Source organism: Astyanax mexicanus, chromosome 19 (assembly GCF_023375975.1).
Source record: "Astyanax mexicanus isolate ESR-SI-001 chromosome 19, AstMex3_surface, whole genome shotgun sequence".
In the NCBI taxonomy this organism is placed as follows: domain Eukaryota; kingdom Metazoa; phylum Chordata; class Actinopteri; order Characiformes; family Acestrorhamphidae; genus Astyanax; species Astyanax mexicanus.
In genome coordinates this window covers 15527219-15554802 of record NC_064426.1, presented here as the reverse complement: position 1 = coordinate 15554802, position 27584 = coordinate 15527219, and the positions used below count along the sequence as shown (strand labels likewise).

The window sequence follows — 27584 nt, the reverse complement described above, 5'->3', positions numbered from 1 at the left end:
ACAAGAAATTAACAAAAATGCACTGCAAATAATTCACATCATATAATAACCCAACAATGACAAACCAAAGTCAAATATTAGGTGGGAAGAACCTCAAATTTAACTAGGCTAACTATTCCCTGCTTCCAAGCTAATAATCCTAATAAAAGGGCACCAAAATAGACAGAATGTAAGGCTTCTAGGAAAGCCTTGGGTCAGCAGTCTTTCTTGAATAAATACCCAAATTTAGTGCAGAGAACAATATTAATAATAATAAAAAAGGTGCGTAAATTTGGGAACCCTTGTCGTTTTACTTATTTGAATATCCTTAGCACTAATTACTGAAGCACAAAATTTTGTTTAGTAAGCTCATTGACCCTTTACCTGCATACACAGGTGAATCAAATTATGAGAAAGGGTTAAGGAGCCAATTGCATGTTTTTCTTCTCTTTGCATTTTCTGTGAAGAGTGACAACATGAGAGCTTCAAAACACAACTCTCAAATAACCTGAAAACCAAGATTGTTCAACATCATGGTTTAGAGAAAGGATACAAAAAGCTCTCTCAGAGATTTCAGCTGTCAGTTTCCACTGTGAGGAACATAGTGAGGAAATGGAAGATCACAGGCTCAGTTCTAGTTAAGACCTGAAGTGGCAGAACAAGAAAAGTCTCAGATAATCAGAGAAGAAGGATGGTGAGAACAGTCATAGTCAACCCACAGACCTCCAGAGCTCTAAAGACCCACAACATCATCTTGCTGCAGATGACGTCTCTGTGCATTGTTCAGCTATGCAGCACACTTTACACAAAGAGAGCCTGTAAACACCACAAACAGAGTCACTTGAGGTATGCTAAGGCTAAAGCACATTTGGGGAAGCCAGCTTAATTTTTGAAAAAGATGCTGTGGACTGATGAAACTAAAATTGAGTTAGTTGGAGGGTGGTATGCATGGTGGAAAAAAGAACACAGCATTCCAAGACAAACACTTGCTACCCACAGTATAATTTGGAGGTGGTTCATCATGCTGTGGGTCTGTGTGTTCAGTGCAGGTACTGTGAATCTTGTTAAAGTTGAGGATCACATAGATTTCAGTCAATATCAGCAGCTTCTTGAGAACAATGTTTAAGAATCAGTGAGAAAGTTGAAGTTGTGCCAGGGCTGGATACTTTAACAAGACAACGACCCTAAACACTAAACACTGCTCAAAATCTACTAAAGCAAAATCTGTGGTGTGATTTAAAGCGGGCTGTTCATGTTTGTGAACTGACTGAACTGGAGGTGTTTTGTAAAGAAAAATGGTCCAAAATACCTTCAACCAGAATCCAGACTCTGTTTGGAAGCTATAGGAAGCATTTAAAGGCTGTTCTTTCTGCAAAAGTAGGATCTAATAAATGTTGATTATTTTGTTTAAAAAAACAATATTGCACACTCTCAAAGACTACATAAGTAAACACAAAATACAGTTTTTAAATAAAGGTTTTTATTATTAAGGGAGACAAAAAAATCCAAACCTACATGGCCCCGCTTCTGCACAGGCCACTACATCCTGTGTGTGCTACTTCCATTCTGTTCTGACCTCTATACCTTCAGATTTCTATGCTCACTACGACATGAAGCTCGGAGAGAATCGGCTCTCTCGTCGCAAGACACCTCCCGTGTGTGGGGAGAGTGCATTCAGTACATACAAAGCTTATTGCAACCAAAGGAACACAAATACAGTCAATTCCAGTCATGAATAAAGGAAATAAACATTTTACTGTTGCTCATGATTACTGTATGTGTGTTATATAAACCATATCAAGTCAAAGTCATGATGCAATGTGCACAGACTGGCTAATCTTCCTCTCAAAGCCCTCCACGATGGGAGCCCAGACAGTCCAGACACTGGTTGTTTTTCAGCACTTTTTCATCATTGCTCCTTTTTCACATTGCACTGGTTTTCTACCTCCATGCATCCTTTCTTGCGTGCCGGTCCGTGTGAGTACAGTTTCTTCGAACAGTTCTGTAATCTGAGCTTCTCTTTCTGTGGCCGATCTCTATCACTCTCACAACACGTTCCCTTCAGAACATCCCTCTGCTTTGCTCAGTCTGTCTCTGTTCTATTGGTTTTGCCTTGAAAGCCTTTAGTTTGGCTCCCCCTCCTGGACTAGTGTAAGTTAAATGCATGATTTAGATGCGTGAACCTGTGGGTGCTGTCCTACCGCTCACTCCCTATTTCTTTTACTTTTTTAACTTTTAGAGTGCTTTCACACCTGTAGGTTCATGTGTTTGCTACATTGTATATATTTGGTCCGCTTATTTTTGTTTTCACACTGCAGTTTAGGGAGCGCACCAAAGACCTTTGTGTGATACTCCTACATCCTTTCATCATCACTTACGTGTCGATGCGTTTTCCTTAACTTGACTCTGATTGGTTTTAGAAGGACATGCGTCTGACGTTGGCGTGTTGACAATTCAGCGGGTGGTTCATTCGGGGGGAAGCCTTTCCAGGATAAGAATAAAATGAATGAACAGATTCATTTTGTCTTCATCGTGGTGCTGCTATTGTGGTTTTTATACCAGCAGCTGCAACTTCAGGCACTTTTCACATGTTCATCACACCAAATTTCAATTAAACACGCCCCATGTGCTTCCACGGCTTTTCCGGCTTTTTTTCTTCTTCTGCTGTCGTTGTTGAGGAACGCCTGCTCAGCTTCCTGTAATTGGTCCGAAAGTTTGAACCATCCAGAAAGGCGCTTTCACGCTGCAGGAGAACCGGATCATGGTTCAGAAGATCCGGACGAGACCACCTATCTTGGTCGGACCAAAATCTGGTCCTTTGGTCCCGACCGTGGTTCGCGGCCCCTTTCACACCTGCTACTTTAGTTTGGACCAAACTGAAAAGTCAGAAAGTCCGGACCAAATGAGGTAGGTGTGAAAGCACCCTTACTCTAAAACAAGACCTTCTCCGTACTGTGATTACTGAGCTGCCACTCGTTATTGTTTTCTGACTCAACTGACTTAACCTGCCATGCTCTCATATTCCACATTTCCATGAACAAATCCACTTTACAATCCTGTGTTGACCAGAGGATGAAAACGTCCCTTACTCTGTCTTGGTTTCTCATAAGGTTTCTGTCTCACATCTCAGAAAGTTTTTCCTTAAATTAACTTACAGTAAAACTGTGAACTAATAAAAAGGTATTCATCCAATCTTTATACATTCTTATAAATGTTTGGTTCAAGCAATTCACCAAAATGCTACGTTTTTCTTGTACATTATAAAAAAATGCTGATGGCATAGTCTGGACATAACAACTGAAGTATGGCAGAAGGAACATGCCCAAATCCCCCTTCTCCCAATCAAATTTTATATAATATTCCAATATGTCCAATATTGAATTATTTCCTACATTTTTGTAAAAACATTGACATTAAATTCCTTTAAACTTCTTAATTTAATGTGGCTTCCTTGTTTATCCCAAATCATCAGGAGGGCGAGATTGTCTTTGCTAACAATAATACTGCATAACTGAGTATTACGCCAGAATCATTAAACATCAACCTGTTTCTGCAGTTATAACAACCTAATGAACAGGTACTGTCTCGCTGAAAACCAGTTAATAACATCATTTTCAAGTAATAAAACAGTTTACTACTGTCTCTGTTTACACTTATCAGTGAAAATAAAATAAATAGTGTAGAAAAAATAAGACCATTTAAAAATGTATGAGTTTCTTTGATGTTACCAAATTGAAAACCTTTCGAATATAATCATGTGAAAGATGGATGATCACAAGCCATCAAACCAAGCTGAACTACTTGATTTTTTGCACCAGAAGTAAAGGCATAAAGTTATCCAAAAGCAGTGTGTAAGACTGGTGGAGGAGAACATGCCAAATGCATGCATGAAAACTGTGTTTAAAAACAGGGTTATTCCACTAAATATTGATTTCTGAACTCTTAAAACTTTATGAATATGAACTTGTTTTATTTGCATTATTTGAGGTCTGAAAGCTCTGCATCTTTTTTTTTTTCTGCCATTTCTCATTTTCTGCAAATAAATGCTCTAAATGACCATATTTTTATTTGGAATTTGGGAGAAATGTTGTCTGTAGTTTATAGAATAAAACAATAATGTTCATTTTACTCCAACATATACCTATAAATAGCAAAATCAGAGAAACTGATTCAGAACCTGGTCTCTTAAATTTGTCCATTAGTGCAGTTGTAAACAAAGCCCTTCTACATGATTGTTTTTAACCAAAAGTCTTCTTTGTTTCAGTAGTCGGTGCTCTTAATGCTTCAACATTGGCCGGTAAGTTTATTTTTTAGTAAATGAAAATGAATAGAAAACATTTTAAGCAATGTGATTTTTAAGTAACAAAATATTTTACATAAAATCTTTTAAGATAATTTTGTACAGTTACAAGACAAAGTAGGACTTTCAGAAAACATCACTGTCTTGAGTTTTGTAAAGTTCCATGTATTTCAGATAAAACTGCATTCAATCTTTATTTTATAGCTGAATTAAATGTGAGACTCGTCAATGGAACTGGAAGCTGCTCTGGTAGAGTGGAGGTTTATTATAAAGGCCAGTGGGGAACAGTGTGTGATGATGGCTGGGACATTAATGATGCAGAAGTGGTGTGCAGACAGATGGGATGTGGAGGAGCTCTCAGTGTCCACAGCAGTGCTGATTTTGGTAAAGGAACTGGTTTAATAATTCTGGATAATATTTATTGTTCTGGAAGTGAAAGCTCCCTCACAGAGTGCCATCATAGTGGATTTGGCAATCACGACTGTAATCATGGTGAAGATGCTGGTGTCGCTTGTTCAGGTGAGGAACATTGCAGCATTTTAGGTTGTAATGCTGTTTAAAGTCCGCTTTTTAATTACAGAAACAAAACGTTTTTTTTTTTTCCTTTGTTTTTATGCTACTAATCAGACATCAGGCTGGTAAATGGAACAGGTTTCTGTAATGGCAGAGTGGAGATCTATCATGATGGTCAGTGGGGAACAGTGTGTGGTGATAACTGGGACATGAAGGAGGCAGAGGTAGTGTGCAGACAGGTGGGATGTGGCAGAGCTCTCAACGCCACTCATAGTGCTCACTTTGGTGAGGGAAATGGACCAGTATTACTGGATGATGTTGAATGTGCTGGACATGAAAGCCACCTCATAAGCTGCTCTCATAAGGAGGTTGGAAAAATCAACTGTAGTCACAGTGAAGATGCTGGTGTTATCTGCTCAGGTAAGATACCATTCCTGGTAAGCAATTCTGTTTATATAAATATAAAAACATTCACTTACTCAAATTATTTCTTTAACAGGTGTCCCGGAGAGCCCCATACTCACCCTGATCTCACCAAACTCCATTTTGTTTACTCGGGATCTTGTGAAGTTCAGATGCACTGCACCCAACTCAGTGTATCACTCTGTAGCCTTCTTTTTTTTTAAAAATGGTGTAATGAAAGATTTACAAATAGCTCAATCTCCAACAACATTTAATGCGATTGTGGATACCTTAGGTCAGAGCCAGTACAGCTGTGGCTATACATACTCCATTCATACTCCTATTCTATCATCCAGGAGCAACTCCATCAACATCACTGTGGGTAAGAGCAAAGATTTTATATACACTGCCTGGCTAAAAAAAAAAGGTCACACACTCTTAATATTTGGTTGACCACCTTTAGCTTTGACTACAGCATCAGTGTTGCCAACTCCTCAGTAAGGAAAGTAGCTATTGGCTGTCCTAAAAGTCGCTAAATGACGTCATCGCCTAATTTGCATAATACATGTTTTTGAAGCTGTAAAGGATTATGTCACGTGGTCTCTGTCTGTTCTCATGTTTCTGTGTTTATTTACCTCTTCTGTGCCTGTCTGCTGCTTGTGCCTGTGAGTGTGTCTCCCACGTGATCCGTGTTCCTTAGTGTTTCTTTGCCCTCACCTGTGTTCATTTGTAACTCCGCCCCTTAGCCCCAGGTGTTGTCTGTTTCCCGTGTGTGTTACTCTATTTATAGTCCGTGCTTCCTTTCCCTCCTGTCGCTTCTTGTACGTTTTTTCCATCTGTTATGGTTGAGTATCTGGTTCCTATGTTTCCCGTGTTTCTTGTTTTCAGTTTAGTTTCAGTTTATTTGTTTCTTTTTGTCTTTTGTTATCTGTTCAATAAATATACTCGCATTTGCGTCCGCTCTCCTTGTCCTTCCTTGCTGCACCCTGACAGATTAGGGTTGTGGGAGAGAAAAAGTGAGTAAAAAACACCATGAATATTTTAGAAATGTTACAAATGAACAACTTCTGTTGCTTTTTAAATAGGAGGTCACTTTTTTTTTTTTTACAATAACTTAATTTTTATGTGAATTACATAAATGTTATTATAAGAGCAGCAGTTAACCGGAACTGTTATTCTACTTTTTTTTTTTTTTTTTTTTTAGTTAGTTTGTTTTATTTATTTTTTATTTTTTACCTTTTTAAAAAATTTCCTTTTTTTAAACCTATCGTAGACAAATTGTTCAATGGTTCAACAGATATTTAGCTTTGTTTTATTTATTTATTTTTAGCTTTGTATTTAGCTTTGTTTTATTTTATTTGTATTTTTTTACGTTTTCTTAATTTTTTTTTTATTTTTAAACATATCATAGACAATTTGTTCAATGGTTCAATAGATGTTTAGCTTTTTATAAAGAGGCAGACACTGTGGAGGAGGTGAGTGACAGGCTGTGTGGTGAATGAGGTGAGTTAAATTAAGTCAGCGGCGGCTGTGGGCACGCGCGATTCATTCAGTGTGTTGGTGGAGCTGTGTGTGTGTGTGCTCTGAGTGTGAGAGAGTGTAGGTCTGCACTGTGAGTGATGTGGGGCGGGGCTCACGGCAGCGCCCGCTGCAGCGCGGAGGACAGTAACTGAAGAAGAGCGCGTGTTCGTCTCAGAGTCGCCAAAAGTCTCCAATAACACCATAAAAACTCGCTAGAGGGTCTGAAAAGTCGCTAAATATAGCGACAAATTCACTAAGTTGGCAACACTGTACAGCATGCATTCGCTGTGGCATAATTTCCACAAGCTTCTGCAATGTGACAACATTGCAAATATTTCTGTCCAGAATTGCATTCATTTTTCCCCCAAGATCTTGTATTAATGCACATTTTTTTCTCGAGCACATCCCAATGATTTTCAATGAGGTTCAGGTCTGGACTCTGTGTTGGCCAGTCCATGTTTAAAAATGATGATCTCATGCTCTCTGAACCCTGCACTCTTGGAATGTGTCCATTCCATCAGGGAGAAAAAGAAAAAAAAAATCCATTGATGGAATAACCTGGTCGCTCAGTATATTCAGGTAGTCAGCTGACCTGATTCTTTGGGCAAATAACATTTAACCTAAACTGATTACCCAGAATATAGCACTGAACACTATGGAAGCCCATTCCCACCACCTAAAAAATAAAAATACTCCAGCAATTTCTTTTTATTATTATTAAGTAAATTGCTATCTCAATATTTTGAGATACTAAGTCAATATTTTGAGATACTATCTTAATATTTTGAGATACTAAGTCAATATTTTGAGATACTTAATCAATATTTTGAGATACTAAGTCAATATTTTGAGATACTTAATCAATATTTTGAGACACTTAATCAATATTTTGATACATGCGGCCGCCTGTAGATAATGACCTGGGAATTAGGCCAAAAGTGAGAGCAATAACGTTTTAATTCATATTATCTAATTTTATTTACATTATATTTCACTCAGAGTTAAACTCTGTCTCTCGCATTGTGTTCTCCCCTTTATTCAGACCGTTTGCACAGCGCTTCGCTTACATGCTGTTTTTTTTACTGTTAAAATGCGCCATCTACAGGCGGGCGCATGTAAATTCAGCCAGCATTTAAGGTGGAACGGAAATCTGAATAAGACACTGGCGAATAAGAAGCTAACTTCAGCCTCGTTCCAAGATCCGGAGACTTATTTTGATATTGTGTGATTCCTCTAAAAGCACCAATATTTCATGATTTGTGAATCCACGTCTGAAGTAATCCTCTATGATAGTTTCCATTTTGCGTCTTTGTCTCACCTGCTTCTGTCTCTGTACAGCCTACTAGTATCTCAAAATATTGTCTTAGTATCTAAAAATATTGAGATAGTATCTTAAAATATTGACTTAGTATCTCAAAATATTGAGATGGTATCTCAAAATATTGAGATAGTATCTCAGAATATTGAGATAGTATCTCAGAATATTGAGATAGTATCTCAAAATATTGACTTAGTATCTCAAAATATTGAGATGGCATCTCAAAATATTGAGATGGTATCTCAAAATATTGAGATAGTATCTCAAAATATTGAGATAGTGTCTCAAAATATTGACTTAGTATCTCACAATATTGAGATAGTATCTCAAAATATTGAGATAGCAGTTTACTTAATAATAATTAAAAAAAAATTTGCTGGAGTATTTATTTGTTTTAGGTGGCGGGAATGGGCTTCCATAGAACACATTCCTTCCTTGAAGATGACGTTTCCCCACTGTCCAATTACAACGACAAGGGTGTCCAAACTTATGCACCTGCCTAATTTTGTTTAAATAATTATTGCACACTTTTCTGTAAATCCTATGAACTTCTCATCCATTTCACTTCTCAAATATCGCTGTGTTCGTCTGCTATATGATATATTTAACTGGAATGGAAATGCTATAATGTTAAACTGCATTTATTCTCTTTTTTGACAGCTGGATTAGGTGTGAGACTCCTCAATGGAACTGGAAGCTGCTCTGGTAGAGTGGAGGTTTATTATAAAGACCAGTGGGGAACAGTGTGTGATGATGACTGGGACATAAATGATGCAGACGTGGTGTGCAGACAGGTGGGGTGCGGCAGAGCTGTCGGTGTCCACAGTAATGATTATTTTGGTCAGGGAACCAGGGCAGTAATTAAGGATGTTCGCTGTTATGGAACTGAACGATTCATCGAAGCGTGTTCTTCTGATGGATTCCCAAAATACAGCTGTAATCATGCTGGTGTTACTTGCTCAGGTAAATCGAAAACTGCATTCTTAATTTGTAATGTTTCTACTATTTACTGAAACAAATGAAATATGTTTCTTTTCTTTCATGCTGCTGTAAATCAGAAATCAGGCTGGTGAACGGAACAGGTAACTGTGATGGTAGAGTGGAGATCTATCATGATGGTCAGTGGGGAACAGTGTGTGGTGATAACTGGGACATGAAGGATGCAGAGGTAGTGTGCAGACAGGTGGAATGTGGCAGAGCTCTCAACTCCACTCATAGTGCTCACTTTGGTGAGGGAAATGGACCAGTATTACTGGATGATGTTGGCTGTTCTGGACAAGAAAACAACCTCTTAAGTTGCTCTCATGGAGGTCTTGGAACAACCAGCTGTAGTCACAGTGAAGATGCTGGTGTTGTCTGCTCAGGTAAGATACTGTTTTCGGTAAGAAATTCTGTTTTTATAAATGAATTTAGGTCAACAGAAGCTGCAAATGTTCATTTACTGAAATTACTTCTTTACAGATGTCCTGCAGAGCCCCATACTCACCCTGATCTCACCAAACTCCACTGTGTTGTCTGGTGAAACTGTTCAGTTCAGATGTACTTCAACCAACCCAATGTTTCGCCCTGTAGACTTCAGTTTATTTAAAGATGGAGAATTGATAAATAGCTATCTAGATAAACGTTCAAATACATTTACATTGATTGTGGAAACCTCACATCAGGGCCAGTACAGCTGTGGCTATACATACAGGGAAAGAAACTTCTTCAGGTCATCATCCAGGAGCAACTCCATCAGCATCACTGTAGGTAAGAATATAGAAAGCTTTAAAAGCTTCCTTTGTCTTGATTACACCTCAAACTACAGGTTTTAATAAGATTTTATGAAAACTGAAATGCAAATCCATGAAGAAGATTTTGGGGATGCCTTTGTAGGGAATTCTTCACACTTTAAAAAAAGGTAAAAATCAGGAGAATAAAAATACTGGACAGAAAGTTGTGCCTTGTTTTAAACAGAAAACAGAAAATGCCCTCTCTTACTAGACCCATCTCTTCTGAGGCTCTTCTTTTTCTCTGCTCTTCTCTGTTTTTTCCTCAATTCTAACAGCATACATTGTTCTACAAACATACATTGCTGTGAAAAAGTATTTTTATTTTTTTTTGTTTGGTTTTCAATCATTTCGCAGCAATAACTGCAATCAAGCATTGGCAATAACTGGTCTTTCACATCCCTCTGAAGGAGTTTCTAGCATGAACATCCTGTTTAAGGGTGTTTTCACACCAGCACTATTTGGTCCGGTTAAAACGAACTCTGGTCCGTTTGTAACTTTAGTGCAGTTTGATTGAGCAGATGTGAAAACAGTAATCGCACTCGGGTGCGGATCAAAAGAACCAGACCGAGACCAGCTAGAGGAGGTGGTCTCGATCCGGTACCAAACGAACTCTGGAGCGGTTCGCTTGTGGTGAGAATGTGATCCGGTCTCGATCAATCCAGCTATTAAATATAAGCCATTTATTTGAGTTAAACTGCTGATAAAGCAAGCACAGTTTAAACTGATATATTAGCCAGATAACGCTAATTTAATTACCACAGCTATGAACAAATGCTGTGTCCATGCACGCGGCGTCTGCGCTGCATTCACTGCTCACAGCCGCGTGACTCTGTTTATTATATATAAATCTGCGCTGCACGTAGAAACACTGTGTTTGAAAGTGCAGTGTTTCAGCGTTCAGTGTTTGCGATGGAACACAAAATCTTCTCGCTATATTTACTTTTTTCGTATATTCATATTTAACGTACTCCCGTGTCAGACAGCTCTGACCAATCAGAGGACACAGGCTGCTCACGTGGTTTATAAATGCGCATTTTGGTGCGTTTACATTTATGCCTATGTGAAACCAGACCGAACCGAGCGAGAAAACGCTCCAATTAAACAAACTTATTAACTGATTCAGACCAGAGAAACAAACTACAGGTGTGAAAAAGCCCTAAGATCAAGCATCTCAATCAGACTTTGACTTGGCAACATAACATTCCACTATTGTCACGTCAGTCCACAGAATATTTTCCCAAAGTTCTGGAGACCAAATGCCAAATGTGAGATGGACCTTTGTGTTATTTTTGTTCAGCAGCAGTTTTCACCTTGGAACTCTCCTATGGAAATCATTTTAACCCAGTCTTTTTCTTATTAAATCAGGAACACTGTTAACTTAACTGTTAATCTTAACTGAGGCCTGCAGTTCTTTAGATATTGTGCTGGGTTCTTCTGTGACCTCCTTGATGAGTTGTCCATGTCCTTTGGAGTAATTTTGGTAGGCCGGTCACTCTTGTCACTCATAGCTCTCATTTCTAAGGTTAGAAATGACTTTGTAATCTTTTCCAGACCGACAGAAGTCAATGACTTTGTTTTCTTATCTGTCATTCAGTGTCTTCAGATTGGAGTAGAATTTGTTGCTTTTTGGGATATTTTCAGATTCAGATTCAGATTCAACTTTATTGTCATTGCTCAGTACAGGTACCCAGCAACGAAATGCAGTTAGCATCAACCAGAAGTGCAAATAGTAGCAATAGTGCAAATAAAAAGTGCAATATGCAATAAATATTAAAGATATGCTATATAGTATATAACTCAATATATGCATATATATACATACACATATACATACATAAATGTACACATATATACACATATACAAACATGTACATGCGCACGGACACGTACACCTACCTATATACATATGTATAGAAGTTGTTATTTACAAAACTAATGATGATAGTAGAGTAGTGTGGTACTGACTGTTAGTCCGGTGAGTGTAGTATGAGTGCTAGTGTTATTAATGAGTTGTGGAGTTTAACAGGGTAATGGTGGTTGGAATGAAGCTGGACCTAAACCGGCTGGTTCTGGTCCGGATGCTCCTGTATCTCCTCCCTGAAGGAAGGAGGTTGAACAGTGTGTGACTGGGGTGGGAGGGGTCCCTGATGATGCTGTGTGCTCTACGCACACAGCGCTGGTGGTGAATGTCCTTGATGGCCGGGAGCTGCATTCCTGTAATTCGCTGAGCAGTCTTTACCACCCTCTGCAGGGCTTCCTCTCAGCCACGGTGGCGCTGCTGTACCATACTCTCACACTGCTGGTCAGTATGCTCTCAATGGTGCAGCGGTAAAAGTTTGTAAGGATCTGAGGAGACAGATGGTCTTTCTTTAGTCTCCTCAGGAAGTAAAGGCGCTGCTGTGCCTTCTTCACCAGAAGGGAAGTTGATGGTCCATGACAAATCTGCAGAGATGTGAACGCCCAGGAACTTGAAGCTAGATACACGCTCCACGGCCCCGTTGATGTGGACAGGAGAGTGTGTGCAGCTTTTGGTTTTGCGGTAATCCACAATGATTCCTTTAGTTTTTCCTGTGTTCAATATGAGGTTGTTGGTGGTGCACCAAAAAGTCAGGTGCTGGATCTCCTCCCTGTAGGCCGATTCATTGTTGTTTCTGACATGGCCGACTATTGTGGTGTAATCCGCAAACTTATAATGATGCTAGACGTGTGCAAAGGAACACAGTCATGGGTAAACAGGGAGAAGAGCAAAGGGCTCAGCACACAGCCCTGCGGCACACCAGTGTTCAGGGTTATGGTGGCAGACATGTGATTGCCCCATCTCACGGACTGGGGTCTGTCGGTCAAAAAGTCCAACACCCAGTTACACATGGGGGTGCTGATTCCCAGGTCACTGAGCTTAGTGACCAGCCTAGTGGGGATGACTGTGTTAAAAGCAGAGCTAAAGTCAATGAACAGCATGCGGATGTAGGTGTTCCTTATATCCAGGTGAGTAAGGGCAGAGTGAAGAGCAGTAGAAATAGCATCCTCATTTGACCTGTTTGTGCATTATGCAAACTGGTGGGGTTCTAGAGATGGTGGAAGCACCGCCTTTAGGTGACTGAGAACCAGTTTCTCAAAACACTTCATCACAATAGGGGTAAGTGCTACGGGACGGAAGTCGCTCAGACATGCTGCAGATGAGTGCTTTGGCACCGGTATGATTGTGGATTCCTTTCAGCATGCAGGAACAGTAGCCTGGGCCAGTGACCGATTGAAGAGGTCAGTGAAGATCTGTGCTAGCTGACCAGCACATGCCCTAAGGACACGCCCCAGAACACCATGCTTTGTGTGCATGTACTTTGATCAGCACTGCACACACATCTGCTGAGGAGAGTATGAGGAGGGTTCCGTTTTGAGGAGGTTCCCTCCATGTGCCGTGTTGGTCTTTCCTCTGATCAAAACGAGCATAGAACTGATTAAGCTCATCGGGTAAAGAAACACTGCTGCCTGGGGGAGTCAGGGGGGTAAGTCTATAGTCCGTGATTGTCTGAATGCCCTTCCACATGCGATGGGGGTCAGAGTTGTGAAAGTAGTGCTCTTCAACAGACAATTTGTAAGTGTGTTTGGCTTTCTTAATACCTTTTCTCAGGTTTGCCTTGGTTAGACTGTAGGCCTCAGCATCACCACTTCTGAAAGCAGCGTCACGTGTCTTTAGCAGTAGGCGAACCTCTGCATTCATCCATGGTTTCTGATTAGGAAAGATCTTCAGACGCTTGACAGAAGTGACATTGTCAATACATGAGTTGATATAACTCATGACGGCTGAGGTGCATGTGTCCAAGTCTGTATGTGCATCTGTGGTGGCTTGGGAGGAGAACATACTCCAGTCAGTGTTCTCAAACTGACGCTGATGTTTTTTGACACGTTTGATGAGTGGCACATACTTCGGGAGCAGAAACAATGAAAGATGATCAGACTGCCCCAGATGTGGAAGGGGTACAGCCTTATATGCATCTTCAGTGTTTGTGTAAACATGATCCAACATTTTGTCTCCTCTTGTTGAACAGGAAACACTTTGATAAAATTTGGCAGCACAGATCTCAAACTGGTGCGCAGTTTGCTGATTGCTAATAGCCAAACTCAGCTTCTTAATAGCCAGCTTAGCGTTAGCATCAGGTGAGTACTCTCTTGGCAAATAAAATGGACAAAGCTTGATAATTAGATACTCCAGATTAATGGAGCACTGATGTCCAGTTTCTGTGCAGTCCGAGCACCACAGTTTGTTTACATAGATGCATAGACCCCCACCTCTGCTCTTACCGGAGTCCTCAGCCACTCTGTCCGCTCTGTACATGCTCCGCCCGTCTAACTCCACCACCCTGTTCGGAATGTTGCTGTTCAGCCACGATTCCGTCACAATCATGATGTTACACTCCCTGACCCATCTCTGTGTTGTAGTCCAGAGTCGTAGCTCGTCCATTTTGCTCGCCAGAGACCGGACTTTGGCGAGAAATAAGCTGGGAACTGGCGATCGGTGGGGGCTTAGCCTTAGCTTACCACGCAGCCCTCCTAGCTGCCCCCGCCTATGTCTACGGTCTCTGCGCCGGCTTCGCTCACCTGGGGGAGCCGGCTGCGTAGTCCACGGCACTCTCGAGATTTCCAAAGGGAGCTCCAGATTGTTAAATGTGGGTAGAACCAATGTCCAACAGAAACTGCCGGCTGTATGAGATGCTCGCCTGGCAGTTTGTGATGTGGAAATGTGGAAACCAATAGACTACTAAAAAGCGAAATCCGGAGAGACACTGAGCCTCGCGTTGTGCACGCGCTGCCATCTTGCCTGATATTTTATCCTGCTTCATGTTGTCAGACAGGTTCTATTTATGTGATTCCTTGATTCAACAGGGCTGATCGTGGATAGTGACATTACACTCAGCTTCATTAAATTTAGTTTGATAGTCTAAAAATTTTAAGCATGACAAAAATGCAAAAAAAACTGGCATGCCACAGCAGCTTTCTCAGTTGCTTTGGAGCATTTTTCAAAACCATTAGTTCAACCAGCACATCAATTTTATATAAACTTAATAATTTTATATAAATCATTTTGCATACTCCTGCAAATAATTCTGTACAACTGCCTGCTGTTTCCCAAATTATCAATCGCTTCTGTCCTGTAGATCAGAGTGTATATACTTTGCTGAACTGTCCTATCCTACCAGAACATAAGCCCTTATATTCAAATTAGTTAAAGCAGTTGTTAAGACTTGTGAAGCAGAGTTTTATACATTTCAATGTTTTATGTATAACTATCTCCTGATTCGATGGTTTGATATCAGGCCAATCATGACTTTTAGTAATAATGGGAAGTTAGTAACCATTTTTCAGGTGAAACAATGGTCACATTGTGGACCATAGTGTCTCCTGATACTATGATACTCATATTATGGCCTTGCAATAACTGAGGGTGCAGCTGAACGTTGTTTTTCTGTTAGTGGACACAGGAATGTTATTCGTAGAGTTTTTTGTTGTGTCTAGGCAGTTTGTATAACCGTCGATTGATTTGCGCTCATGGTTTTATAGCTTTTCCACCTCCATGCAGGGCTGGACTGGATATCTGGCGTACCAGGCGTTTGCCCGGTGGGCCGACAGTCCTTAAGGGCTGATTCTGTTGGATTATTATTTCTACACTTTTTTTTTTCTAAAAGACTGGCCCACAATTTAGAAAGGGCGGCCCATTGGCCCATCTTCAATATAGACAGTGGACTGAACCAGTCAGGATATAGGACGAAAGCGGCCCCATCCCTCTCTCTGCGTGTTCCACTGTAACTCCCGCTACGTTCAGTGTTGAGCGCATACAGTATGTTAAAGGAGATGCAGAAAGGAGGTGCAGAGAAGTTACTCGTGAAGAAATTGCAGACAGGGAGAGCAGCAGCCAGAGATACAGCCTTGTGACAGAGAAACCGAGGAACAGACTGAGCGGGAAAGTGTAGTATGTAAGCAGGTAATGTTAGTAACATTAAGATAACACAGGGACTTTGAGGTGATGGAGGTAACGTTAGGATAACACAGGGACTTTAAGGTGATGGGGTAACGTTAGTAGCGTTAGGATAACACAGGGACTTTGAGGTGATGGAGGTAATGTTAGTAACGTTAGGATAACACAGGGACTTTGAGGTGATGGAGGTAACGCTAGTAACGTTAGGATAACACAGGGACTTTGAGGTGATGGAGGTAATGCTAGGATAACACAGGGACTTTGAGGTGATGGGGTAACGTTGGTAACATTAGGATAACACAGGGACTTTGAGGTGATGGGATAACGTTAGTAATGTTAGGATAACACAGGGACTTTGAGGTGACTGAAGTAATGTTAGAATAACACAGGGACTTTGAGGTGATGGAAGTAACATTAGTAATGTTAGAGTAACACAGGGACTTTGAGGTGATTGAAGTAATGTTAGTAATGATAGAGTAACACAGGGACTTTGAGGTGATTGAAGTAATGTTAGTAATGTTAGAGTAACACAGGGACTTTGAGGTGATGGAAGTAACGTTAGTAACGTTAGGATAACACAGGGACTTTGAGGTGATGGGGTAACGTTGGTAACATTAGGATAACACAGGGACTTTGAGGTGATGGGATAACGTTAGTAATGTTAGGATAACACAGGGACTTTGAGGTGACTGAAGTAATGTTAGAATAACACAGGGACTTTGAGGTGATGGAAGTAACATTAGTAATGTTAGAGTAACACAGGGACTTTGAGGTGATTGAAGTGATGTTAGTAATGTTAGAGTAACACAGGGACTTTGAGGTGATGGAAGTAATGTTAGTAACGTTAGGATAACGCAGGGACTTTGAGGTGATGGAGGTAACGTTAGGATAACACAGGGACTTTGAGGTGATGGAGGTAACGTTAGGATAACACAGGGAATTTGAGGTGATGGAGGTAAGGCTAGGATAACACAGGGACTGTGAGGTGATGGGGTAACGTTAGTAGCATTAGGATAACACAGGGACTTTGAGGTGATGGAGGTAACGTTAGTAACGTTAGGATAACACAGGGACTTTGAGGTGATGGAGGTAAAGTTAGGATAACACAGGGACTTTGAGGTGATGGAGGTAACGTTAGTAGTGTTAGGATAACACAGGGACTTTGAGGTGATGGAGGTAAAGTTATGATAACACAGGGACTTTGAGGTGATGGAGGTAACGTTAGTAGCGTTAGGATAACACAGGGACTTTGAGGTGATGGAGGTAAAGTTAGGATAACACAGGGACTTTGAGGTGATGGAAGTAACGTTAGGATAACACAGGGACTTTGAGGTGATGGAGGTAACGTTAGTAGTGTTAGGATAACACAGGGACTTTGAGGTGATTGAAGTAACGTTAGGATAACACAGGGACTTTGAGGTTTAGGGGTAACGTTAGTAACATTAGGATAACACAGGGTCTTTGAGGTGATGGAGGTAACGCTATGATAACACAGGGACTGTGAGGTGATGGGGTAACGTTAGTAGCGTTAGGATAACACAGGGACTTTGAGGTGATGGAGGTAACGTTAGTAGTGTTAGGATAACACAGGGACTTTGAGGTGATGGAAGTAACGTTAGGATAACACAGGGACTTTGAGATTTAGGGGTAACGTTAGTAACATTAGGATAACACAGGGTCTTTGAGGTGATGGAGGTAACGCTAGGATAACACAGGGACTGTGAGGTGATGGGGTAACATTAGTAGCGTTAGGATAACACAGGGACTTTGAGGTGACTGAAGTAATGTTAGAATAACACAGGGACTTTGAGGTGATTGAAGTAATGTTAGTAATGTTAGAGTAACACAGGGACTTTGAGGTGATTGAAGTGATGTTAGTAATGTTAGAGTAACACAGGGACTTTGAGGTGATGGAAGTAACGTTAGTAACGTTAGGATAACACAGGGACTTTGAGGTGATGGAGGTAACGTTAGGATAACACAGGGACTTTGAGGTGATGGAGGTAACGTTAGTAACGTTAGGATAACACAGGGACTTTGAGGTGATGGAGGTAACGCTAGGATAACACAGGGACTTTGAGGTGATGGGGTAACGTTAGTAGCATTAGGATAACACAGGGACTTTGAGGTGATGGGGTAACGTTAGTAACGTTAGGATAACACAGGGAATTTGAGGTGATGGAGGTAACGCTAGGATAACACAGGGACTGTGAGGTGATGGGGTAACGTTAGTAGCGTTAGGATAACACAGGGACTTTGAGGTGATGGAGGTAACGTTAGTAACGTTAGGATAACACAGGGACTTTGAGGTGATGGAGGTAAAGTTAGGATAACACAGGGACTTTGAGGTGATGGAGGTAACGTTAATAACGTTAGGATAACACAGGGACTTTGAGGTTTAGGGGTAACGTTAGTAACATTAGGATAACACAGGGTCTTTGAGGTGATGGAGGTAACGCTATGATAACACAGGGACTGTGAGGTGATGGGGTAACGTTAGTAGCGTTAGGATAACACAGGGACTTTGAGGTGATGGAGGTAACGTTAGTAGTGTTAGGATAACACAGGGACTTTGAGGTGATGGAAGTAACGTTAGGATAACACAGGGACTTTGAGATTTAGGGGTAACGTTAGTAACATTAGGATAACACAGGGTCTTTGAGGTGATGGAGGTAACGCTAGGATAACACAGGGACTGTGAGGTGATGGGGTAACATTAGTAGCGTTAGGATAACACAGGGACTTTGAGGTGACTGAAGTAATGTTAGAATAACACAGGGACTTTGAGGTGATTGAAGTAATGTTAGTAATGTTAGAGTAACACAGGGACTTTGAGGTGATTGAAGTGATGTTAGTAATGTTAGAGTAACACAGGGACTTTGAGGTGATGGAAGTAACGTTAGTAACGTTAGGATAACACAGGGACTTTGAGGTGATGGAGGTAACGTTAGGATAACACAGGGACTTTGAGGTGATGGAGGTAACGTTAGTAACGTTAGGATAACACAGGGACTTTGAGGTGATGGAGGTAACGCTAGGATAACACAGGGACTTTGAGGTGATGGGGTAACGTTAGTAGCATTAGGATAACACAGGGACTTTGAGGTGATGGGGTAACGTTAGTAACGTTAGGATAACACAGGGAATTTGAGGTGATGGAGGTAACGCTAGGATAACACAGGGACTGTGAGGTGATGGGGTAACGTTAGTAGCGTTAGGATAACACAGGGACTTTGAGGTGATGGAGGTAACGTTAGTAACGTTAGGATAACACAGGGACTTTGAGGTGATGGAGGTAAAGTTAGGATAACACAGGGACTTTGAGGTGATGGAGGTAACGTTAATAACGTTAGGATAACACAGGGACTTTGAGGTGATGGAGGTAAAGTTAGGATAACACAGGGACTTTGAGGTGATGGAGGTAACGTTAGTAGCGTTAGGATAACACAGGGACTTTGAGGTGATGGAAGTAACGTTAGGATAACACAGGGACTTTGAGGTGATGGAAGTAACGTTAGGATAACACAGGGACTTTGAGGTTTAGGGGGTAACGTTAGTAACATTAGGATAACACAGGGACTTTGAGGTGATGGAGGTAAAGTTAGGATAACACAGGGACTTTGAGGTGATGGAGGTAACGTTAGTAGCGTTAGGATAACACAGGGACTTTGAGGTGATGGAGGTAAAGTTAGGATAACACAGGGACTTTGAGGTGATGGAGGTAACGTTAGTAGCGTTAGGATAACACAGGGACTTTGAGTTGATGGAAGTAACGTTAGGATAACACAGGGACTTTGAGGTGATGGAAGTAACGTTAGGATAACACAGGGACTTTGAGGTGATGGAAGTAACGTTAGGATAACACAGGGACTTTGAGGTGATGGAGGTAAAGTAAGGATAACACAGGGACTTTGAGGTGATGGAAGTAACGTTAGGATAACACAGGGACTTTGAGGTGATGGAGGTAACGTTAGTAACATTAGGATAACACAGGGACTTTGAGGTGATGGAGGTAAAGTTAGGATAACACAGGGACTTTGAGGTGATGGAGGTAACGTTAATAGTGTTAGGATAACACAGGGACTTTGAGGTGATGGAGGTAAAGTTAGGATAACACAGGGACTTTGAGGTGATGGAAGTAACGTTAGGATAACACAGGGACTTTGAGGTTTAGGGGTAACGTTAGTAACATTAGGATAACACAGGGTCTTTGAGGTGATTGAGGTAACGCTAGGATAACACAGGGACTTTGAGGTTTAGGGGGTAACGTTAGTAACATTGGGATAACACAGGGACTTTGAGGTGATGGAGGTAACGTTAATAGCGTTAGGATAACACAGGGACTTTGAGGTGATGGAGGTAAAGTTAGGATAACACAGGGACTTTGAGGTGATGGAGGTAACGTTAGTAGCGTTAGGATAACACAGGGACTTTGAGGTGATGGAGGTAAAGTTAGGATAACACAGGGACTTTGAGGTGATGGAGGTAACGTTAGTAGCGTTAGGATAACACAGGGACTTTGAGGTGATGGAAGTAACGTTAGGATAACACAGGGACTTTGAGGTTTAGGGGGTAACGTTAGTAACATTAGGATAACACAGGGACTTTGAGGCGATTGAGGTAACGCTAGGATAACACACGGACTTTGAGGTTTAGGGGTAACGTTAGTAACATTAGGATAACACAGGGACTTTGAGGTGATGGAGGTAACGTTAGTAACATTAGGATAACACAGGGACTTTGAGGTGATGGAGGTAACGTTAGGATAACACACGGACTTTGAGGTTTAGGTGTAACGTTAGTAACATTAGGATAACACAGGGACTTTGAGGTGATGGGGTAACGTTAGGATAACACAGGGACTTTGAGGTGATGGGGTAACGTTAGGATAACACAGGGACTTTGAGGTGATGGGGTAACGTTAGTGACGTTAGGATAACACAGTGACTTTGAGGTGGTGGGGGTAACGTTAGTAATGTAAGGATAACATAGGGACTTTGAGGTGATAGAGGTAACGTTAGTTATGAGCAATGGTGATTGATTAGTATCAGATGTCCCAATATTAATTGGTATTGGCCCTGCCTCCATGAAGCTTTATAGCACATCATCTGAAGTCTAATGAAGTTTATTTGCATAGAAGAGATTGGATAGTAACCCATGGCTTGCTCTGTGTACTTATTTTCAGTGAGAAAATAGGACACCCTATGAAAATGAGAGTAGGTACACACTGGGAGCATCAATAGAGTTTGCGTGTATGCGCGTGTGTCTGTGTGCGAGTGAGGGGGGGTTTCAGTTTAGTCTCTGTGTGTTGAGGAGTCAGCTTGCCTGGGGGATAAAGCTGTTAGAGAGTCTGGCAGTGGTGGCCTGGATGCTCCGGTATCTTCTGCCAGACATCACACTTTATAATAGGTATGGGTCCCTCTACTCAAATGTCGTTTGTACTGTTTGTTTTATATTCCTGTTATACTCAGCTTACAAAGAATGATAACTCTAATGTACAGAAATCATTTTGCTAACAAACAAAAAAACCTGTTTCATTAGTAGCTTTATTTTTAATTATTGTATGACAGTTAACACAAGAACACAGTTAGCTAACGTGCTAACATAAACTATGCAGTAATAAACCAATGCTATATGCAACAGCAGGTCAAGATTGCTTATACATCTAAACTCTAGTAACTGTTGTTCTATGATGTTTACCAGAGTGGATACTTAGAGGTAGTCAATCCCATGTGTATGAGAGACTTTGAGTCCCGTGTGACACCATGCATCCCTTGGCTATGAAAGGGGTGTACAAAACATCACTTAAACTTTTGAAACCGTCACTTAACGAAGGTGTGCCGTACTGACAAATGGCTCTGGCTAGAGATGCTGCTGGAGATTGAGCTACAGACGAATTGTAAGCAGTCGGCCAGTGCTGCCAGCAGGGGGCGAACACAAAAACCCCAAAATGCCAGAAGGTAATCAGTGCAAACGAGGTATACCTGCTGGCACTGGTAAATAACACTAAGGAAAGCAGCACACTCTTGCCACACCTTTGTAGAGGGGTGACCGGTAACATAGGGTACTAAAGAAAATAAAAGGAAAAGAAAAATCTCAAAAGAAAAAGCAGGAAAAAAAGGAAAGATCTCACAAAAAAGAGAGAAAAATAAGAGATCTAAAAAAAGAAAGCAAAGACTTAAAAAAAAAACAAAGAAAGAAAGAAAGAAAGAAATTAGATAAAGAAAAGAGCTCAAAATAAATAGACTTCTTTTAGCAAGTCTGTCCTAAGTTTCCTTTTTAGTTTGTTTGCCTTTCATTTGTTTGAGAAATGCCATGTGGCATCTCCTTTGTTTGGTTTTCCTGCCTTTTTTCCTCCTTAGTTAAGAGGGTGTAATTCCAACAGCTGCCTGTCCTTGCCAGTGGCGCAGGGGTAGAGTGTTGGCCCAGCACTGACAAGGTTGGGAGTTCAAGCCCAGTTTGAAGCAGTCCCTCTCACACTACTTCACATCCATAACAACATGTAATAAAAATAAATCCTTACGTTGCAAATATTACTTACCTCTTTGTACTTGGGTCCAGTCCTTTATAGTCCCGTGACACAAACAGCTGAACAGTACGACAAACAGTACTGTTGCTGTAATATAGTAACCAAATACCTGAACAAGGCGCAACACTGAAGGTTCAGAAGTACTTGATTTGATTGTTTTTACTTGATGAGGACCACTATATATCAGCACCCCTCCGCTGGCCTCTGTGCAGAGTGTAAGAGGTGCGAATGGCGTATCAGCGGCCCTCAGCAGGTGGAAACAATCAGAAGTCAGGCGATTTAGATTTTCTGGTAAATGGAGTTGGTGAGACAAGAGAAAGAGAAGGAGTCTTTCACTGGAGACTGGTATGACACTCATAGTAATACACAAACGACTGTGGAAGAAAAAATGAAAATAATGTCCTTAGTAATACACCAATGTGGTACGTAGAATAATATGCAGACATTTCTAAATCATTTTGAGGCTTTCAGAATGAATGTGCTCTTCAACAAAATGGAAAAAAAAAGTTTCACTCTAATAGAGCTAATATTTGGTTAAATTGTACATTTTATTCTTCTTCTCAATAGGCTTAAACGTGAGACTCGTCGGTGGCACTGAAACCTGCTCTGGTAGAGTGGAGGTTTATTATAAAGGACAGTGGGGAACAGTGTGTGATGATGGCTGGGGCTTAAAAGAAGCATACGTGGTGTGCAGACAAATGGGATGTGGCGGAGCTGTCGGCGCCCACGGAAGTGCTTATTTTGGTCGAGGAACTGGCCCCATACTTCTGGATAATGTTAACTGTTTAAGATCTGACAGCTCCATCACAGAGTGCCAGCATAATGGATTTGGAAGACAAAACTGTAATCACGGTCAAGATGCTGGTGTTACTTGTTCAGGTGAGGAAACTTGTATTTATAGAGGTAATGCTGTTTAATATCTACTAATTGTTTATTGAAACAAATTAAATGTTTATTTTTCTTTTCTTTACTGTAAATCAGACAACGTCAGGCTGGTGAATGGAATGGGTTTCTGTAACGGCAGAGTGGAGATCTATCATGATGGTCAGTGGGGAACAGTGTGTGGTGATAACTGGGACATGAAGGATGCAGAGGTAGTGTGCAGACAGGTGGGATGTGGCAGAGCTCTCAGCATCACTCATAGTGCTCACTTTGGTGAGGGAAATGGACCAGTATTACTGGATGATGTTGGCTGTTCTGGACAAGAAAACAACCTCTTAAGTTGCTCTCATGGAGGTCTAGGAATAGCCAACTGTAGTCACAGTGAAGATGCTAGTGTTGTCTGCTCAGGTAAGATACCACTTTAGTCAAGCATCACTCTTTATTGGTAAATAGACATTCATTGACTAAAATTTCTTCTTTAACAGATGATGTCCTGCAGAGCCCCATACTCATCCTGACCTCATCAAACACTACTGTGGTACTTGGGGAAACTGTTGAGTTCAGATGTTTATTACGCAACCCAACAAATCGTGAAGTTTATTTTAATTTAATCAAAGATGGAGTATCGATTGAAACTCAAAAGTTTATATTTTACTATACATTTACTCTGACTGTGCAAACCTCATGTCAGGGCCAGTACAGCTGTGACTATTCATACTGGAAAGACAGTTCCATCATGTCTTCATCAAGGAGTAACTCCATCAGCATCACTGTGGGTAAGAGCACAGGATACCTTATAATATAAACTTTACAATTGTCTGTAATGCATCTTCAAAAAGTAAGTGAACCTTTGAATTCAGTAACCTGTAGATCTTTTTTAGAAGCGGTCACCTACAAAAATGTTGTCTTGTAGCCACACTTACAATTATGGCCAAAAGTTTTGAGAATGATACAAATATTAAGTCTACTGCTTCAGTTTTTTAATGGCAATTTGCATATACTCCAGAATGTTATAAAGAGTGATCAGCTTAACAGTAATTAATTGCTAAGTCAATATTTGCCTAGAAAATGAACTTTATCCCCCAAAACACATTTCAACTTCATTGCAGCCCGGCCTTAAAAGGACCAGCTAACATCGTTTTAGTGACTGCTCCATTAACACAGGTGTGGGTGTTGATGAGAACAGGGCTGGAGATCAATCTGTAATGATTAAGTAAGAATGACACCACTGGACACTTTAAAAGGAGGCTGGTGCTTGGCATCATTGTTTCTCTTCTGTTAACCATGGTTATCTCTAAAGAAACACATGCAGTCATCATTGCACTGCACAAAAATGGCCTAACAGGGAAGAGTATCGCAGCTAGAAGGATTGCACCTCAGTCAACAATCTATCGCATCTTCAAGAACTTCAAGGAGAGAGGTTCCATTGTTGCCAAAAAGGCTCCAGAGCGCCCAAGAAAGACCAGCAAGCGCCAGGACCTCTTAAAAGTGTTTCAGCTGCGGGATCGGGCTACCAGCAGTGCAGAGCTTGCTCAGGAATGGCAGCATGCAGGTGTGAGTGCATCTGCACGCACTGTGAGGCGGAGACTCTTGGAGCAAGGCCTGGTCTCAAAGAGGGCAGCAAAGAAGCCACTTCTCTCCAGAAAAAACATCAGGGACAGACTGATATTCTGCAAAAGGTACAGGGAGTGGACTGCTGAGGACTGGAGTAAAGTCATTTTCTCTGATGAATCCCCTTTCCGATTGTTTGGGACATCTGGAAAACAACTTGTTCGGAGAAGACGAGGTGAGCGCTACCACCAGTCTTGTCTCATGCCAACTGTAGAGCATCCTGAAACCATTCATGTGTGGGGTTGCTTCTCAGCCAAGGGAATTAGCTCTCTCACAGGCTTGCCTAAAAACACAGCCATGAATAAAGAATGGTACCAGAATGTTCTCCGAGAGCAACTTCTCCCAACCATCCAAGAGCAGTTTGGTGATCAACAATGCCTTTTCCAGCATGATGGAGCACCTTGCCATAAAGCAAAGGTGATAGCTACATGGCTCAGGGAACAAAACATAGAGATTTTGGGTCCATGGCCTGGAAACTCCCCAGATCTTAATCCCATTGAGAACTTGTGGTCAATCATCAAGAGACGGGTGGACAAACAAAAACCTACACATTCTGACAAAATGCAAGCATTGATTGTGCAAGAATGGACTGCTATCAATCAGGATTTGGTCCAGAAGTTGATTGAGAGCATGCCAGGGAGAATTGCAGAGGTCCTGAAGAACTAATTCTAACTGTCAATAAAAGCTTTTGTTACTCATAATATGATTGCTATTATATTTCTGCATGTGATAAAAACATCTGACAAACACACATAAAAACCAGATCATGTGAAAATATAATATTTGTGTCATTCTCAAAACTTTTGGCCATTACTGTAGACCACACCTCGCAGTTTAGGCACCGGGGGCTGGAAGATATGGCCAAAATTTATATCACGATATATTCCTTAAATTTCGGTCTATACGATATAATTTCGATATCGATATAAATACTTTGAAGGCCTCAGAAAACTGCTAAGAATTCCTGTAATCCCTGCAGCTTGCACTGCAAATTTAAATGATTATATAACTGTGTTATATAATTATAATTATATAACTGTGTTATACTGTGCACTTTTTGTATGGCTGGCATCAGATACCCTCATTATATGCACATCTATCTATCTATCTATCTATCTATCTATCTATCTAATGGTATTCTGTACCTACTACTGTCTGAAAATTTAATTAAATTCTTTGAAACCTCATTTCACAAAAACTTTAATACGTGAGAAATAAAAGTAGTCAAAATAAATCAATGCTCAATTTTATTTGCATATAGCAAAATAATAACATGACATCCTTGTCAAACATAAGCCTATACAACTATTACCAATAAAAATAACTTTAATTATTCTTTGGCCCATGATGATGACTGGCTTAGGACAATACATTTAAAACATGAGTAATTGTTATTTATTACACTACGCGTCTTGCGACACTTTTCTTTGTTGACTTGCATATTATACTCTAGCATATTATTATTGCTATTATTATAGCACAGTCGGAGAACAGGCCAAAAATCAGAGTCGTAGAAAACTGTCCAGGTCGTGCACAAATAATCCAATAACAAGGGGCAGGCAAAAATCTGAGTTGGTAGCAAAACAATCCAGAGGTCATACACAAGGAAAAAAAACATGCAAGAAATAAAGCTTTGTTATGCTGGGGAACCAAACAATTACTCGGCACGTGTGTGTGTGTATGTGTGTGAAAGGGCTTTATATACTGTGGGTAATCAGTACTCAGGACTTCCTGGAAGTGTCGTGTGTGAGGTCATGTGATCGGAAGAATGTGTGATGTCAGTGTGTGGTGGGTTCTGGGTAATGTAGTTTGGAGACTGAAAATCACAGGCAGAGCTCGGTGTGGGAGAAACAGAAGCACTTTCAGCACCAGACGTGACATTATGATTATAACATTATACTCTGCGTAATTGAGGGAGGATACTTGGCAGGTGTGATGTGTTTGTGCACTTGCGCTTAGTTGATTGTGATGTACTAAGAGAAAATACGTGGGATTCTGCCTACGCACGGTTTGATAAATCCGGATTTTTTGTGTGTACGGAACTTTTCAGCTCTGAGCGTACGGAACATTTTAGTAGGAAGTCCACGCAAGTCTTAGTACATGAGGCCCCTGGGGTTTAATATCAATATATCATTGCTGCCTCTGCCTCGCTGTTCATTGCACAGTTTCATGTGTCTGAGAACTCCAGCATTATATCTTGCTCTCCCTCACACTCCTCACTCTAGAACACAGTCCTGAGTCCCAAGTGCCAGGGTTAGACTGGAAGCCCAGTGAGCTCTTGCTAATTTACCGGCAACATTATGTCTGCTCTTGCTCATCAGTTACTGAATACAGCTCAATCTGCTCAAAAAAAAAAATAAATCTAATTGAATACAAACAGGAATTTTTGTTGCACACATAGAAATCAAGGTGTTTATAGGAATGTAGTCTTAAAGGTCTCATTCCATCTTTTTTAAAATTCATTTTAAAATATCTAGTTGTGGTCTCTAGTATGAATGAATGCCATGTGAGCCATTTTTTTCTTTGTGAAAAAAATGTGCTCTGGTATTTCTATTCAGCCCTGCTTTATTTCACTGAAATAAAGGTCTCTGAAGAAAGACATGATTTCAGCTCTTGCTAATGAATATTCATACATGCAAATATATCGTCTCTGATTGGCTAACTCCCCTGCAGCAGAGAATGGCTACCAACCTCCCCCCACAGTCAATTTTACAGCTCTAAAACTCAAAGGACAAAATGTTTTCAGAGATACAGCCTTAGTTATAAATAGTGTTGGGAGTAACGGC

At 40.8% G+C, this 27584-nt stretch overlaps 1 protein-coding gene and 1 long non-coding RNA gene across 16 annotated transcripts in view; both read left to right on the top strand.

Moving 5' to 3' along the window:
* LOC111189209 (uncharacterized) overlaps positions 1-27584 on the top strand; it is a 219195-nt gene that overhangs the window by 149333 nt on the left and 42278 nt on the right. Inside the window, exons 28-30 of the mRNA XM_049468276.1 lie at positions 22926-23184; positions 23287-23595; positions 23673-23963. Of these exons, the coding sequence (XP_049324233.1) occupies positions 22926-23184; positions 23287-23595; positions 23673-23963 (859 nt within the window). The remainder of the gene's footprint in view (positions 1-22925; positions 23185-23286; positions 23596-23672; positions 23964-27584) is intronic.
* Positions 16030-21880, top strand: LOC125784338 (uncharacterized). 15 transcript variants are annotated; one of them, XR_007427078.1, is made up of 5 exons: positions 16030-16223; positions 16272-16319; positions 17588-17635; positions 18526-19236; positions 19867-21880. It is a non-coding gene; the product is annotated as an uncharacterized LOC125784338 (long non-coding RNA). The 15 variants fall into 15 exon arrangements; XR_007427074.1 differs by having other exon boundaries at positions 17549-17635; XR_007427076.1 differs by having other exon boundaries at positions 16272-16548.